The sequence below is a fragment of the Camarhynchus parvulus genome, chromosome Z (genome assembly GCF_901933205.1).
Source record: "Camarhynchus parvulus chromosome Z, STF_HiC, whole genome shotgun sequence".
Taxonomy (NCBI): Eukaryota; Metazoa; Chordata; class Aves; order Passeriformes; family Thraupidae; genus Camarhynchus; species Camarhynchus parvulus.
Window position 1 is genome coordinate 41469661 of NC_044601.1, and position 16818 is coordinate 41486478.

The 16818-nt window shown below is 35.2% G+C and overlaps 1 protein-coding gene across 29 annotated transcripts in view; it reads left to right on the forward strand.

Annotated features, from left to right (window-relative positions):
- PTPRD (protein tyrosine phosphatase receptor type D) overlaps window positions 1–16818 on the forward strand; it is a 1161500-nt gene that overhangs the window by 1069881 nt on the left and 74801 nt on the right. For 18 of the 29 annotated variants that reach the window (XM_030968017.1, XM_030968046.1, XM_030968023.1 and 15 more), the window contains 3 exons: window positions 1400–1411; window positions 3720–3832; window positions 14002–14099. In XM_030968017.1, the coding sequence (XP_030823877.1) occupies window positions 1400–1411; window positions 3720–3832; window positions 14002–14099 (223 nt within the window). The remainder of the gene's footprint in view (window positions 1–1399; window positions 1412–3719; window positions 3833–14001; window positions 14100–16818) is intronic. The other 11 variants (XM_030968045.1, XM_030968047.1, XM_030968048.1 and 8 more) reach the window with 1 other exon arrangement.

Consider the following 16818-nt stretch of genomic DNA (forward strand, 5'->3'; position numbering starts at 1 on the left):
AATCATAAAAAAAATTCTTTCTTCTGGCTAGTCTGAATCTACCCTCTTTCACTTTAAAATCATTACCCCTTTTCCTGTCATTAGGGGCTCTTCTATAAAAGCCTGTCTCCATCTCTTACAAGAAAGTCCCTTTAAGTACCGGAAGGATGCAAGAGAGTCTTCCAAAGCCTTCTCTAGTCAGGCTGAACAATCCCAGTTCTCTCAGCCCTTCATGTTCCATCTCCCTGATCATCTTTTTGACCCTTTTCTGGATCTACTCCAACAGATCCTTGTCTTTTTTTACTGATGATCCCAATACTGGATGCAGCACTCCAGATGGGGTTTCACCAATGTGGAGTATAGAGGCAGAATCACTTCCTTTGAATGCTGGCCCCCTGCTGAATCTTGAGCTATAAGAAGAAATATGCTTCCGAGAGAAAAAAACCCAGATGTTAAAAATATTTTTAAAAGCACAGAAATGCAAAGCAGGAAAATGGGAAATCTTAAGTAATGATGAAAAATTTTAAAGACTTACTCATAATGTGTGTGTAATGTGGTCATTGCAGAGTACAAGCTATTAAAATGTTTGTAGAACCCCTGTTTATTATGATCAACACAGAGAAAGATAAACACAGTAGTTATAGTGCCTGTGTATAATAGAACACATTGGTGAGAGATAAAAAAAATATTTTTCCTGTTTACCTAAACTTTATAGATCATAGATCACTACAGGTCTATACAGATCATGGTAGACCTCTAGTACATGGCATTCATTCTAAATCTAAAAAGGTGTGTGATATTTCATTGGAAAAAGATTTATGAGTCCCTCTCTTTCCAGGATACTGTCAAAAATTTCTTGCTATTTTATTACCTGGTTTGGTAAAATAATTTTAGAAATTTTCATTAGTGCTGGTCTTATGTGTCTCATATATTAAACCTTGTTCATCACTTCATTTTTTCTTCCTCTTCTCCCTTTTTCTCCTTCCCATTCTGCCCTCCACTTTCATTTTTCCTCTCTTCCTTCCTCTCATCTCTATTCTCTCTAGAAAGTAAGAGGGAGCTACAACTCAGTGAGAAGTAATTTTTCAATGTAATGTTAACATTACTTTCATGGCTCAATTTAAACACCCATTCTCCATTGTCTCACTGGTTAAAATCTGAAGTCTCATTTCTTGGCAGATAGAGGTGTATTTTTCAACAGAAGATTCACTTTGGACATGACCTTGGGTCCTCCATTTATTCTATGATTTCCAAGCATTGAATATTTTGATGAGCTATCATAGCTTAATTTTGTTTCCTTACATGTCTTTACTGCAAATCAAAATTTCTTGTATCTCCTGTTTTCATGATTATTCTCTGTGCTGCTGGTCAACTAACATTTCACCTTTTCTTCCCTCCTTGCTGCATTAAAATGGAGCAGTAAACCTGACAGGTGAGAAGTGAAAAATAATCACTCTTCATTTAATACAGAAAAGGAGAAAAAAGAAAAAAAAGCCATCATGATAATGATCTAAGACAAAGCATCTGTCAGTCTTAAGTGAATGTAGGCAGTAATCTGTCAATGAGGGCAAGTGCAAGATTTGCTGTGTTATTTACAGCACTGAAAAGTAATGTAATACAAGCAGCAAATTTTCACTGAGGTTTTTTTGTGTCTCTGTGGGCTTAATTTTCAAGTGATAGCAGAGCTCAACAATGCTTATATGATTTTATTTGTGTTTTAGTGCTGTGCAAGCATTGGTTGTACACAATAATCAAAGTTCTTGAAGGAGTCCATGGTTGTAGTTGAGGCATTAGCTAGTCTGAATCTTTGTAATGTCCCATATATGTACACTCAACACTGAGATACAGTTCTACCAGTGACAATGATACAGTGATATAATTTTTCCTTTCTGGAATTTTTTTCCCCACCTATCTCAGAAACACTGCATAATCTGGAAGAATTGAGACGACTTCTACAGCCTGGAAAGATTAAAAAAAAACAGAATGTTCCTCCAATTAATAATTCATAATAAACCATTCTGTTATTCTATAAGTACTGAAAATATTCAGATACATGATTGGAAGAGATTTTAGTGGTTTTATTAGATTAATATGAAATTGCAGCCTGGTACTAACTTCCAAGTTGAAAAAAATTTAAATGAAGCTTGTCCCTGGACAGTTCCAGAAACTTAAGGAGACTAACAACTCCTAGACTTAAAGAGAAGGAAGTACAGGGTAAAAGACTTTTTGAAAGCTATATCACACATCTTCAGTAAGAAGAAAGAGCACAAGGGCAAAGTGCTACTGTGAAAGGAGTTTGCAATAGTCAAAATCAAAAGTAAGGAACCTCAAATGAGTTTATATGTACTAATTTTGTTTTAAGACTAAAAACAGAATAATCAGATTTAAATTTTTATTGCTTCACTAAAGAGAAGTTAATACATATGTTAAGGTATGTGCTGGAGAACAGTTTGAGTGTTTTTACAGTAAAACTTTTTCTTTTTTCAGTAAAACCATAGGACTAGTGACTTTCAAAAATTCAGGCAATGATGTTTGACTTTTTTTCATAACTTTTGAAATCTCAGTGTATGTCACCTGGTCTTCATAATTTCAAAAGCAGCAAGAAATTGACTGGAGTAATAACAGATTTATCACTGTGAGTCAATGAGGAAAAAAAAAGTGTTATGTTAAAGTAAATATTGGGCACCTGGAAAACATTCTGCTATCATTACCCTTAAAATAATCTCAGTTCTGCTTTCACAACAGAACTCTTCCTCTGTTTGCTTCTTCATTTTATGTTACATAAAAAATATCCACCACATTGTGTTTTCATTCAGGACCCACAGATAACTTGTGAAGAAAGATTCCACTTTCTGTTTAAAAATGCAGAGTGGTAGCTACTCTTCATGTAACAGAGTTCTCCATGTTTTACATCAGATACATACAGATAACAAAAGTCAGTTTTAGCAAAAATGTCAGTGAGAGCACATATGGATTCTGCTTCTCTCTAGAGAAAGGGAAACATAGGCAACTTTCATTCTCTTTTATCTCTTTAATTCTGTCTGGTTTTTTTTCTTATTTTCCTTCCTTTGCAGTGAAAGCATTAATTTGATAAAAATATTCATACAGATCTAAGCCTTGAATATATGTAGACCTGATAAGACATATGAAGATTGCCTATTTCAGCTCTTATAGAGATGAGAGGAAACAGAGCAAATTCTTACATCCTAGAAAGTGAAAAGGATAGATGTCTTCTTAATTGGTGTCTTCTGTACTGTTCTTTCTCCTATTAAAAATACCTAAAGAATGCAAATAATTTTTTTATAGCAATGCAGAGCTATGTGTCTAGGATAAGAAATATTTAATCACAGTAACTTGGGGTGGTCTAGCTCAAGATTTTGCTGCTTTTTTATGAAGGTATAAAAGTATAAGGTATAGCTAGGTAGCATGAAAAATCGGAGAATCATCTGAATTTTTATAGGCTTAATGTTATAAAAGCAAAGTATTAGGATGACCAGAAGGATGTTCTGGAAGAGCAATTTAGGGCAGAATGCAGCTATTTTCTCTCTGACCATTTTACCATTGCAAATTATAGGTGTCCTACCCACCACTCATAGTTATATTATCTTTGCACTGCATCAAATACTTTTTCAGAAATAAATATCTTGCCTTTAGAATGTAATGCCAAACATTCAGGCACCTTTGTGAAGCTAACATGTCTATCTATCTTCTGTTTATGTGTATTCACCTTCTCCATGCAGGAAGAGAGCTGAATCTGATTCTAGGAAGAGCAGCATACCCAACAGCAAGGAGGTTCCCTCTCACCATCCCACAGATCCAGTGGAGCTGCGACGCCTTAACTTTCAAACTCCGGGTAAGAGACAATAATAATTCATTGAGACCTCTGTGATCACAGCTGATTACTGATGCTATTACTGAAAAGAAACACAGATTGTTTGGAAATATGTATTTTGATTGAGGGTTTGGGGGGTGTTTTTTTGGTTTTTGCTGCAAAATATATTTCTTCATTAGCTTTTGAAATAATTAAGTAATTTCTTTATTTAAAAAAAAGCCTGCTTGAAAAAAAATTTGAAGTTTTGTAAAAAAAGCCCAAAGACGCATTTGCTGTATAGGTGTGCTTTATCTGCTAAAATTCCAACTTAAACCTAACAACGCTAGAAAATGTTACTGGGAAATGTACATTCCTCTGTTTATTAATGATATTTTATGGACGCTTCTTTGAAAATAAGCTTCTCTTTTATCTACTGCATTATCAGGTAATATATTAACATCATTGTGAGTTCCACTGGTTTGCAAATGTACAATACAGAAAGGCAATTCATAACTGGATAAATGGTCTTGATGTTGAAAATAAGGCTGTATGTTCTGGTCAGGGAGGATATAATTATGTCAATAGTTTGAGGTCAGAAGGAACACACTCTCAAATAATTTAATTTTTTTCATTAATCACTGTTTTATTAAAGCTGATAGTAAAAAAGCACAAACAGAGAAATATTTAAAATAGTATTTTTACCACTTTTGCAGAAGTCAACTTTTACTTAAATTGGCTTTGTTTTGATTAAGTTATGCCCCAGTAGACTTGTTTTCTACTGCAATATATTTGCATGGAGTCTGATGCTAATTAGATGTTAAATCTTCCTGAGCCTCATGTTTTTGTCAAGCTTACTATATTAAGTAAAAAAGGTAGTGAATTCAAGTTCATAAAAGCAGGTAATTAAGTGCTTGAGAAGCTGAGAATTAGCTGCTGAAGTTGACACGATAAATACCATTAAAGGGTTAAATAAACATGCAAATCTCGTTCCTGATCTTCTAAATAATGACTCTGTTGAGATGATATTGCCCCAGAAGGAGTGTGTCTGCAGAGCAGTGAATGTGGCTAAAGACCCACACTTCATGCACATGGCAGAAGTAGAAAGGGAACAGTCTGGAGGCTTGAGTTTTGCTCCAGCCTTGCTTTTTCAGTCTGTTCCAGTACACTGCTCCTAGCAGCTGGGGCAAATCAGGCGTGTTTCAGGAACACATCTTCTAATTTAATTTCATCTTAGTGTGGGAATCTTGTTGACATGCTCTGGGACCTGTCTAGCATAGGAACTTAAATACAGTAAATGCAAATAATTGAAAGGTTTTATTCAGTGTCCTTCTAAGGCTACAATTTCAGTGGCAGCTCATTGTTTCTGGGTGAAGTTTTTATCTGTTACTCAGCACTTTTGTAAAAACTTTAAAGAGTTTTACAGTGAAAGAAATATACATGCAAATCTTTGAAACATGAAAAGAAAAAATACTGTTCTTGAAGTCTAGTTTATGCCTAAAAGAAGAAATCATTTGTATACAGATGCATCATGGATAGAGTAAATGGCTTACTAGAATGGCAGAATTCTTTTGTTTGGAAAAGATCTCTAAAATCATTAACTCCAACCATTAAGCAAGCCAAGAACTTTATGTTCAACAATAAACCATGTCCTGAAGTGTGACACCCACATGTTTTCTGAGCATTCCAGCGCCAGTGATTCCACCGCTTTCCTGGGAAGACTGTTCTGATAACTCACGATCCTACCATCATGAAGAATTTTTTCCTAATATCTAATCTGAGCCTCCCCAGCATACCTTGAGGCCATTTCCTCTTCCTTATATCACTTGTTAACTTGGATAAAGAGATTGCCCCCACCTGGTTTCTTTCAGGCAGTTGTAGGGAGCATAGAGTCTCCTCTCAGCCTCCTTTTCTCTAGGCTAAACACTCCCAGCTCCCTCAGCTGCTTATCATAGGTCTTAGGGTCCAGACCCTTCCCCAGGTCCTTTGCCTATCTCCAGACATGCTTCAGCACCTCAATGTCTTTCTTGAAGTGAGGGCCCCAGAACTGGACACAGGATTTGATGTGTGGCCTGACCAGTGCTGAGTACAGGGGGACAATCCCCGCCCTGGTCCTGCTGGCCACACAGTTGCTGACAGAAGCCAGGATGAGCCAGATGCTCAATGACCTTCCCCAGCATCAAGGCCAGGTTGACAGGCCTGTAGTTTCCTGGATCATCCTTCTTGCCCATCTTGTGGATGGATGTCCTGTTTGGAAACCTCTAGTCAACAGGAACATCCCCAGTTAGGCAGGACTGCTGATGAGGGAAGGAGGCTCAGTGAGTACTTTGATCAACACCCTTGATACCCTTAGGTGTATCCCCTCCAGTCTCACGCAGTTGAGCATGTCTAAGTGGTGTAGCAGGTTGCTGACCATTTTTTTCCGGGATCAGGGAGACTAAATTCTGTTTCCCCTCATTGCCTTCCAGCTCAGGGGGCTGAATACCCACACAACAGTTGATATGCTATTAAAAATTTAGGCAAAGAAGGCATTAATTTCCTCAGCCTTTACCTCATCAATTGTCACTATAGTTCCCTCTTCATCCAATAAATAATGGAATAATAACTAGATAGATAAGCCTAATTTTCTGCACTCCATTTATTTAGATGCAAAATCTTACCTATTTATTTAGTATTCATCATAATTAAAATGAAACATGAGGGAAAAAAACCCCGCTGCCAAGTGCTAATATGTAAAATTAATTTATTGTAATTAATTTTTTATTTACATTGAGAAAGTTATTAAGAAATGGCAGAATTTGTGGCACTTGTAGACACAGTAATTCCACGTCATTGATCTGAAGAGAGCTGAAGAGGATTTAAGGCATACTTTTTCTTGCAGGGCTATAGTTTATCTGTGAAGTTTGCAGTTTTCTGTGAAGCTATTTGAGCAGAACATCTGTGATCTGTTTCTACTAGGAACTCCTTTGCTATAATCCTTTTCACAGACTGGAGTATTACCATTATTATTAAAAATACAATACATCAAATTATATTCTTTTTCCTTATTATTGTACCTCTTAAGGTCCCCAGACACAGGTCAGGCCATTGTACTACTCAGCCAAATGTCGAAGGAGAAAAATCTAACCCCAGTAAATTTGTCTTACTTTGTTACACTGTTAACTTACTCTGTTAAAATGTTCTTAACATGTAAACAATCATAGTGAAATCAAGCTACAGTTCTTTTGTTAGTAAAAGCAGAATTTCACTTAAATTAACTTCAATTAGGGCTACTATGTCATTAAAATCTGAATAAATTAAACTTCAATGTTTAGTTCCTACGGGAATATTTATCCATCTCCCAACCACCAACACATCATCAAATAATATGCAATTTTTTTTCATGAAAATAGAGAAACTACAGAAAGGCTATACATTCAGGATATCAGCTTTGTTGGGTTTGTTGTTTTTCACTTTCAAATATATAGGTTTTATTTTCTACAAGGTAGCAGAACTAGATGGGAGGTACTGCAAAGGAGGTAACTGAGGGGAGGGGATAGGGCTGATGTGGTTATGTGTTGGGTTCCTTTTACTGAGAAATCTGCTATTGCCCTCACAAAATGAGGCATTTCTCAACATTGCCTACAGATAAAACAAAGGACAGAGTGGTGAATATACTATCAGTACAAGTGCATCAAGGTTGATTATTTGGCATAGTTGCTATTCTAATGATTTATTTCTTTAGATTATGAAAGCATCCACAGTTTGCTTGGAGCTTTCCAGGCAGACCAACTGCTTCCAGTGGGAGAGGAAAACAATTTTGAATGAATCCATAATGTACAGAAGTGTTAGAGAAAAAAATTCTAAATCACATTGGCATATCTGGACTGGCAGTTTTTACTTGGAGAGGTGAATGAAACACTTCTACAAAATTATGGATTGTCATAAACTTTAGTAGTTTAAAAGATTTCTAAAAGCCACATTCCAAAAATCCTATCATATATTTTCTATAAGGAAAGACCTGATTGGATACAGATATCAAAATCATTTGAAACCTAAGTCCTTGGGATAAATTTGAATTTCTAACCACAATTTTTAATTACTTACTATGCAGAAAATTAGGTATTGATTCTTGACACAAAATATGAGAAAGCAACATTTTATCTTTGGTGGTATTTAAACAATCATTTTGGTACAAATATGTTGTACTTGTCATAAAATTTTCAATTCTGCATGAGGATGTTATAAAATTTCACAGTATAAACTACCAGCGCAGGAAATATATTGCTTTCCTTTCACTTTTTATTGTCTACATTCTTCAATAACGTAAAGAGATCTAAAGGGCTCTAACCTAAAGAATTTCCTATCTTACCTTGTTCAGAAAGGATCAAATTTATTTCTGGCTTCCCTCCTCATTGAATGAAGTAACTCCATAGATAAATTTCACACTTTGCCTTGACATTTGGAATATCCCACAGTTCTGTATCTGAGACCAAGATCCCAGGTCCATGTGTGTTATCCAAAAATGTGTATGTGTTAGATAAGCCCATATGCCAGTGAGTGGGTCACAGCCGTGCCAAGTTCTGTTTGACTAAACATGAAAATACCCAATCTCTCAGTAGGATTTCATTTTTAAGTCTGTTATTCTTCCATAACTGGAATAGCTGAAGAAAGTCTGTCACATTCTTACCTTTCTACAAGTTGCCTATGAAACACAGAATTAAAATCATTAACCTCATGCACAGATTTTAGAGGTCTCTATGCCACATGGGAGAGTTAAGGTAAAGAAGGGGTAATAATTAAGCCTCACAAAAGGTTTCATCAAATATGGCAGCCAGGTTGTGCAGAAGAAAATTAACTGAAATTAAGTAGCTTGAGTGGGTTCTGGAAGATCCAAGGCTCAGGCAGACTTCAATCTGACAATCAGCCAGAGAAATAAATTGAATCATGCCTCAAAAGTGACTGATTTTTTTATCCCCATTTAACTATAAAATGTGTCACACTTAAAAGTAATTTTTGTAATTGGGTGCCAATTAAACAATTATCTCATTATATCTTATGAACTAAATAAGATGCTTTTAAATACAAGAAAAATAAATAGAGTTATAACAGCTCTAAATTAAAGACCTTTCTTTTTTTAATTAGATAAGTGCTCACTTATTCCCTGAGTTGCTAAGGAATTTCCACAAACTTATTTCCATGATAAAGCAGAAAAAGCATAAAACATGTTCAGAGGAAAGGGGTGCAAACAAAAAAAAGGTGGAAAAAATGATGTCTGGATTTAGTTACCTGCTTTGCACTACAGCAGGATTTTTTTTTGCACAGTTTATCCACTCAACATCTGTTTATGAGAATTGTGACAATGTTGAAGTACTGTGCTTTGTCTCCATGGCAGAAACAGACTGAAATGCTTTCTCATAGTGAGCCATCATACATATAGCTCTTCTTATGCACTTATCACATGGAGTATTTAGGCACCTAAGAGAGGTACAGCTTCTGATGCAAACAGCGCTTCTCTGATATCCCATTTTGCTTTGAAACCTGGAGGAGCCCAGAATCTGCTTAGCTAGATGAAGTTGAAAAGTCTTCTCTTCACAGAAGTTATCCCTTTTTTCCCCTCTGGATTTTAGACCATAGATTTTGGAACATCGTATTGTATTTGACATTTTTATATCAGGATCTGAAAATTAGGTTTCGCCTATTCTCACTATGGGTGACTTTTACACATCACTCAGAGGTGGTGCTTCTGCTATGAGGCTGTGGAACCTGCAGTGCTTCTTGTTAAAGCTCAGTCTTTGTTTCAGAAAAAGATAAAATATTTTCATTCCAGGATAATTGATCAAGTTTTGAGGAACATAAAATATTCTTGAATAAAATGGGCATAATTTTGCAATATTATATATGCATTTGCAATTTTTTTAGAATAGCTGTTGCAGAATGATATATTTCTCCAGAGATTGTCCTGTAAATTTGTCTTTGTAATTTCATGCTCTGGCCTAGCTCTGGCCTAGCTCTGGCTCTGTGAAAATGAAATTTTAGAGTAACAGTAATTTTCATGTACTAAAGGCATTCTTGTCAAGTTTTCATGAATGCTGAATTCCTACTGAATAAAGGTCATCCTTACATTTTTCCGTTTTCCATGTCAGAATTTAAAGTAGGTATTTTTTCCTATCTTTTTGATAAGGATAAGTCTCCACAACCACTGTTACTTATTACTTCCTTTTTCTATAAAGGGATATCTTAAGCAGCATAGATTCGCATGTAGAAGAGTGTTCTGTAAATTACCAAATAAAAATGAGACATTTGTAAAGTCACAGACAATTAATTCAATGTGGACCTAATGTACCACTCGTTTCCTAAAGAAATTTCTGTGACAATTGTGTGTCACATTTACACTTCATGTAGATTATAGTCTGTATCCTAGCAGATTTGCTCTTTAATTTCTAACTTTGTTCTTGTTTATTGTGGGTATGTGAACCTACAGTTCCAAATTGGTAAATAAATGTATGTGTCATAAATGTTTCAAAAAGCCTTTATCATAAAACCCTGACAACAAACAAAATCCTAATTTAATGCACTAATGACAAGCCTAAAACATCCACTTGATTAGCTGTGATAAGGAAATATAATTAACAGGTTTAATGTCTGTTAATATGCAGATGATTTCTGACCTTGCTCTCTTAGTTTTTTCCTTGAAATTGTAGCAGAAATAGTATTTCATGTTCCTTAGTCATGTATTTACCACAGATTAACCAGAGGATAATTCTACACTGTAATCAAACCATACATTGTTATTTAATTAATGCAAAGGGATTACTACTAGGCTGCATAAGATCAATTACATTTGGCAATCTTCTACCAAAACTGGTTATAAAAAATTTTAATGGGTCCAATTTCAACTGTGCTTTGCATGTGGTGGTTTTGGGGGTTTTCTTTTCTTTGAGTTTTCAGGTGTTTTCATCTCTTTTTTTTAAGAAAAAAAGAGATACCATATTTAAAGGAGAATTTGAAAGCATGTTTCAGCATGGTATTTCTTTTGACTTTTTAGCATGTCCCAGGACCTGTTGTAATTTAGCTCTGTTTCGTCTTTAAGTTTTTGTGTTGTCATGACATATGTTGATTGGTGTGGGAGTGTGCCATCAAATAAGTGTATTTTCTTATTTGTAACCACAAAAAGAAGTGAGTTTAACTGTATTTTAACTGGGATCTTTTGAGTCAAGTTCTACACCTGCTCAATTGAAGCCTCATGCTTTTGCATGAGGTGTGATGACATCTTAGGATGTTTATTCATAGCATATTCTGTTATGATTCACAGACTGTTTACATAACAAAAGCCCTCCAGCAATTCTTTTAAAAAATAACTACTTCTATCAGTAGAGCCCATTTTATGTATTTAAAGTATGAAAATAGAAAAAATGCAATTACTGCATAAGTTAACTGCCAAATATTATTTGAGGAAAGTTATTCAAAGTGTAATTGCTGAAAATGAGATGTAGAGGAAGGGTTTAAATGCAGTTAAAATTTGTCAGTTTCTGAAATTGTAAGTAGTTCCTCTTTTTGCCTTAGAAAAATTTACCTCCAAATTTCTAATTTACACAAAGCTTTTAATGTGAAATCTCCCCTTGGAAATGTCCAGTGTCATACAGAGAATCATATAAATAAAAATAATTTAAAAAAAGAATGGATGTTCAGCATCTTTAGAAAAATATTCCTTCACAGTAAGTTAATTATTATGATTTGTGTTCATGATGCTGGTGATTTAGTCAGGTTCATTGTGTGATGAGTGAGTACTCATACTCACTGGGTTTATGACCTTTTTATTTACAGTAGGGTAACTGTACCTTTAAATATCTTAGCTGAGTTGCCAGACGCTGTTTTGTGCATGTCTGAAGTGCCTGTATGTACAAGATGATTGATTATGATGGTCTACTGCTGTTACTAATTTGTTTCCCATTTCCGATTGGCTTTTACTTTTTACAGCTTTGAGCAGTAATTCAGTCCCCTACGCCTCCCTGATTGGCTCTGTGTCCTCCCTCTCTAGCCAAACTACCACTCAGTCCTTATATGATAATAACTCTCTCCCACGATTCGCTCGAAAAGGTCTAAACATCTTTGTCTCTATTATTTTCTCTGTTCAAGCACTGTTTTAGATGTACATCAGTCCACCTCCATTTCTGGATCAATCTAGAGTTCTCCTGTGCCTTTTCACCCACATATTTTCCATAGGGGTGCTTGATCTGGATCAATCCGTCTAATTATTAGATGACTGATCTCATTTTGAGAGTAGCCAAGCCCTAAGTAAAATTTGTAAGAAAATGGGAGAGAAGCAGAGCTGCAGCAAATAAATTAGTACTTAGAGACTAATTTTTTTAATCAAAATTTTTAAGGAATCTCCCCACTGATCTGAATATTCTGCTTTGTTAGTTGACTGACAACTTGCTTTAATGGCTTGCCATCACAGATGTGCTATGAAGATTCCCTAAAACATATATATAGGGTCAGAAGAATTAGGGCCAGTGCTGCTGGACATTATTTTGGAGTCTATTATGATGCTCGAAATGTCAAAGAATCCAAAAGAAAGCAGGAATTAAAAACAAAATTAGAAGAATTAAAAGAATTAAAGCACATACTGTAGCGTGACTGTGTTGCAGCCACGTGGTCATTTTCAGCTATGTTTAAAGAAAATGCTAGTCAACTGTCGTAGGCATGCTCTTGAAAGCCACGGTGACAAAGCAAACTGCATTGTGCAACATGCCTTCCAGCTTGAGCCCCCTTGAGTCATCAGTGTTTTCCCTTTGTAATTTCAAGAGATCCTGGGGTTCACTAGCTTAAGTTTTTCTTGCCAGCTCTGATCTCTTCCCTAAGCTATTGAAACCTCACTTTCATTTTAGGTGTGATAGTCTAAAGTATGAAGTGAAGAATGTAAGCATTTTGGAGAAAGCTCATGAAGACTGATAGCTTGAAATAAAGATGTTCACAAAATTTTGCCTGTCAAATCTTATGCTGGCAGATTGTTCTAGTTGACCCCACATCTTTTCTGTCTTTTTGGTTTGTTTTTTGGTTTGGTTTTTTTTTTTTTTGCCTTGCTGTCCCTGTACCCCCTTACACACCCATCTGTACTTCCAATTCCAAGCTCTTCTTCTTTTGCACTTAGTATCTTCATCAGTGGACAAAGATGTTTACACCTGAAGTAGATTGTAGGTACTTTTAGGGGTTGATAAATGGGATTTCAGATTAAGCATGTATTAAGGTACTAGTGCAGTCAGCATGTGAGTCCAGCCAAACTGTACAACCCCTGCCTCTACAATCTGCTACTAGTGAAAACATTTTTGAAGTTCTAATTGTCTTATGTCCAATGTTGTCTTCAGTGACTGTTGTCTTAAAGCAGTGATGCATGTTGTTCTAGTCATTCATAGCTGCATGTCAGTCACCTCAGAATTCTGTAAAATACTTAAGTATTTCTAATTTAGAGTACGCAGTCTTCTATACCTTGATACATTATTATTATTATTATTATTATTATTATTATTATTATTATTATTATTATTATTATTATTATTATTATTATTATTATTATCATTATTATTATTATTATCTTCAATCTTTCCATTTCATTATTTTATGCTTTATTTTATAAGTTAGTTTTATATTGGTTTAGGTTTCTTTTTTTACCATTTCCTTTGCAGGTTCAGGTGTCTCTAGTTACCTTGGTAACCTTCATTATTCAAGTTTGTTTTTCTTGATTATGCATAAGTCACTTTGTTTTCTGTCAAAACACTATTGTTTCCCCTTTAGGGCTCTTTCAGTGTCTGTTTCTCAGTTCACATTTCTTCATCTAATTCAATGGAGTTTTCATTTCATGCATTGCAGTAGAAGGGGTTTAAAATGGCATTAAGAGTCATTACTCAAAGCAGAGGTCAACATCAGGTCTAACTGTTTCATTTTTCCATGCCTAGCTAAACTCATTGACTCATATGACAGTAGCTCTTTCCTCTATACTAGGAATGTTATCTTTGGGAATACGTTTGGTGACTTTTTTTAATTTGGCTTCAGAGCTCATCTATGCAGAGCATGTCCTGCTTTGAGTAACCAAACTATTTGCCTGCTTCTCTCACACATGACATCTTTACTACGTACACATTTATAGACATTCTAACTACTGCATTTTCTAAATTTTAGAGCAATGCCATCACTGTAGTTTTCTTTAAATTTTGTTCTTCTTTCTTGTTCAACAGGTATGGCCAGTCATCCCCCAATACCTATCTTGGAACTTGCAGATCACATTGAAAGATTGAAAGCAAATGACAATTTGAAGTTCTCACAGGAATATGAGGTAATTTTCCCCACTTCTTTACCATTCAAATTTTAAATGTCATGCTTACTGTTTCCCAAGACTTCTCTCTGATATGGTGCCAGGTTTGTACGATATTAAAACTGTGACAAAAAAATGGTGTAAAATGGCTACAATGGTGGGGTAGATCCTTTGCTCATAAAATCATGTTCTCTTTTTATAAGGATACCTGTCAGGCAGATTCCATGGACACATACTTGAAATAATGTGTGAATGATACAGCATAGACTTGTTTTAATATACAGACAGTTTCCTTTCCTGAAGTTTAAAGATCCTTAGATTATGCATAATGTTGACAAGACACATAGAGCAAAAGCTCCAAAGAAGGTTCAGTCCACTGCTTTATTTTTTTTTACATGAGATAAAAGGGTTTGCAAGTGCTTGTTGTCTCTTCTATTGTATCAGTTTCAGGACATTGTATTTTCCTCCTGTCAACAATACCACTTTGATAAATTGGGAGCGATGGTCTAGAGGAGCATGAAAGAATGTAACAGGAAGACAGTAATCATTTACCAGCCACCTTGTCAGTAACCCAGAGAGTATATAGGTATTGCTATAGTGGACGGTAACAGCCTCTCAGGTCAGTAATTTGTGGCTCAAGAGACATAGGGAGCCATCCACTGAACCTTGTAAATTATAGCTGTTACTTTAATCCCAAAATATTGTCCATGTCAAAAATACCTAGATCAAGTGTACCCTGAACCATCAGTAAAGAAGTACTTCTGTAGATCAGCTATAGGTGATCGTGTCACTGATCCAAGGATTAATATCCCCGAGAGGGATCACCGACACAGTATTTTCTTTATGGTCTGTTGTGTCACTAATCCTTGCTTAAAATCCTTCAACACTTTTTCAGCATGGTGGAGTAAAGCTTGAGTTGCTCTTATTTTTTAGGGACTGCACATTAGTTGCATTTGAAGGTTTGTATAGACACTGGCAGAGCTATAAAAAACACTCAAGATGACATTCACATTTTAGTTTCATAGTAACATGTTACTGCAAGGTACATGGAAGCCCTATATATTTCCATTGTGTTTTAAAATTCTTGACAGAAGATGTTAAAAATTAATACTAAGTACTGTGAAGAAGAACTACAATTGCTTATTTTTTAATTGAATGTAGTATTCAGAAAGTCCTTAAGACCTCTTTAAGAAATAATCTCATTAGAAATTAAAAAGAAAATACAGTTTCAACAATTCCTGGAAATAAATTTGTTGAAGAACAACTTAGGATTGCTGTCACGCAAAAAATGTGGGAGAATCTCATCATTTTTCTATGTGTAAACCCTATGTTCTTAAGTATGAAGATTGTAGCATATAAATAATCAGGCCATAATAAAAGATAACATTTGGTACAAATTTTAAAACCATTTTCTGTTGTACCATGGGCAAATTAATTGTTTTTTTCTGTGTAGAAAATCCCAAACCATTTACAAGTCATATAATATAGTATAATTTCTATGCAAATAAACAATTGAGCTGCACTACATCTTGAACATGGTGGAGACATGACATGGTTTTCTTAGCTGCATTAGAAATTAAAATTTTTGGTGTTTTGTATTACCTCTTTCTTACTTAAGTAATTAAAACCATTGTGAGAGTGTATTTTAATAATTTATAGTCAATATTGAAAAATAAGTTACATTATTTATTTCCTAATATCTTCTGACCCTGCAGAAGATTCTCTAGTCTATGTAAGCAGGAAAACTTCCACATTCTTTCTTTCCTTCATTTATTTGGGGTTTTTTCCTACTTTTTTTTTTTTTAACCTTTACAAAACATACCATCTGGAGCAGAATGGTCAGACATTCAAGATTAGAATGTGGACAACTGTGGGTCAACATCAAGCTTCATTCATACTGCTTTGCCCAAGAAGGTTCAACATTTATCATTGAAATTACAGCTTTAGAGATACTACTTCATTTCCATCTAGTCCAAGATTCATCCATTTTGAAATAGAATTAGTGAAAAGCCCTGCTATTTAGTTTCATGGTCTAGGCTAGGCAGTGGACTAAAGCTGCAGTTTGATGATCACTGTAAGTCATCTCCGTGTCTTGGCTGTGCATTCCTGTTGTCTCTCTTGTGCCAGTCCTGGCACTAGCAGATGTGCAGCTGTTCAAGGATTATCTCAGGAAATAGATTCAGCTGAAAACTAATTGTTTTATTTTTCTTTGCTGCTTTCAATTGGATCAGTTCCCTGAACTAGCTCACCACATGTCTGCTTAAGCTCTAGTGCCAGCAATAGGAAGTGGTGGGCATATTTGTGGTCAGGGATTGGGACCTTCTACTTCAGCAGCAGTTCTCACTAATATCCCTTAAACAATCTTTTTAGATCTGATTGCAAGGCAGAAAGAGGTACAGATGGTAATGTTCAGTCATTATCACTTCAGATAGCACTAGAGCTGGTGAGACAGAAAGAAAAAGAGATACTTCTCATATTCAAAAGTTCAAGGTGTAACATGCAGCCCAAAACTACTGACCTTTATTGATACCAGCAAAATCCTCCGATTAATTACAGTTTAGGGAAGCAAAGAGTTTTCATCAATTACCACTGATAATTTTGGTGTTGTTTTTTTTTTTAATAATGCCCTTTCCTCGTTGACAGTCAATTGTTTCATTTTACTTTTTATGTAATTGTTTGCATTGCATGGATGAAATTCTTCAAAGATGTATTGACTGTATGTATCACTTACTGAAGTAAG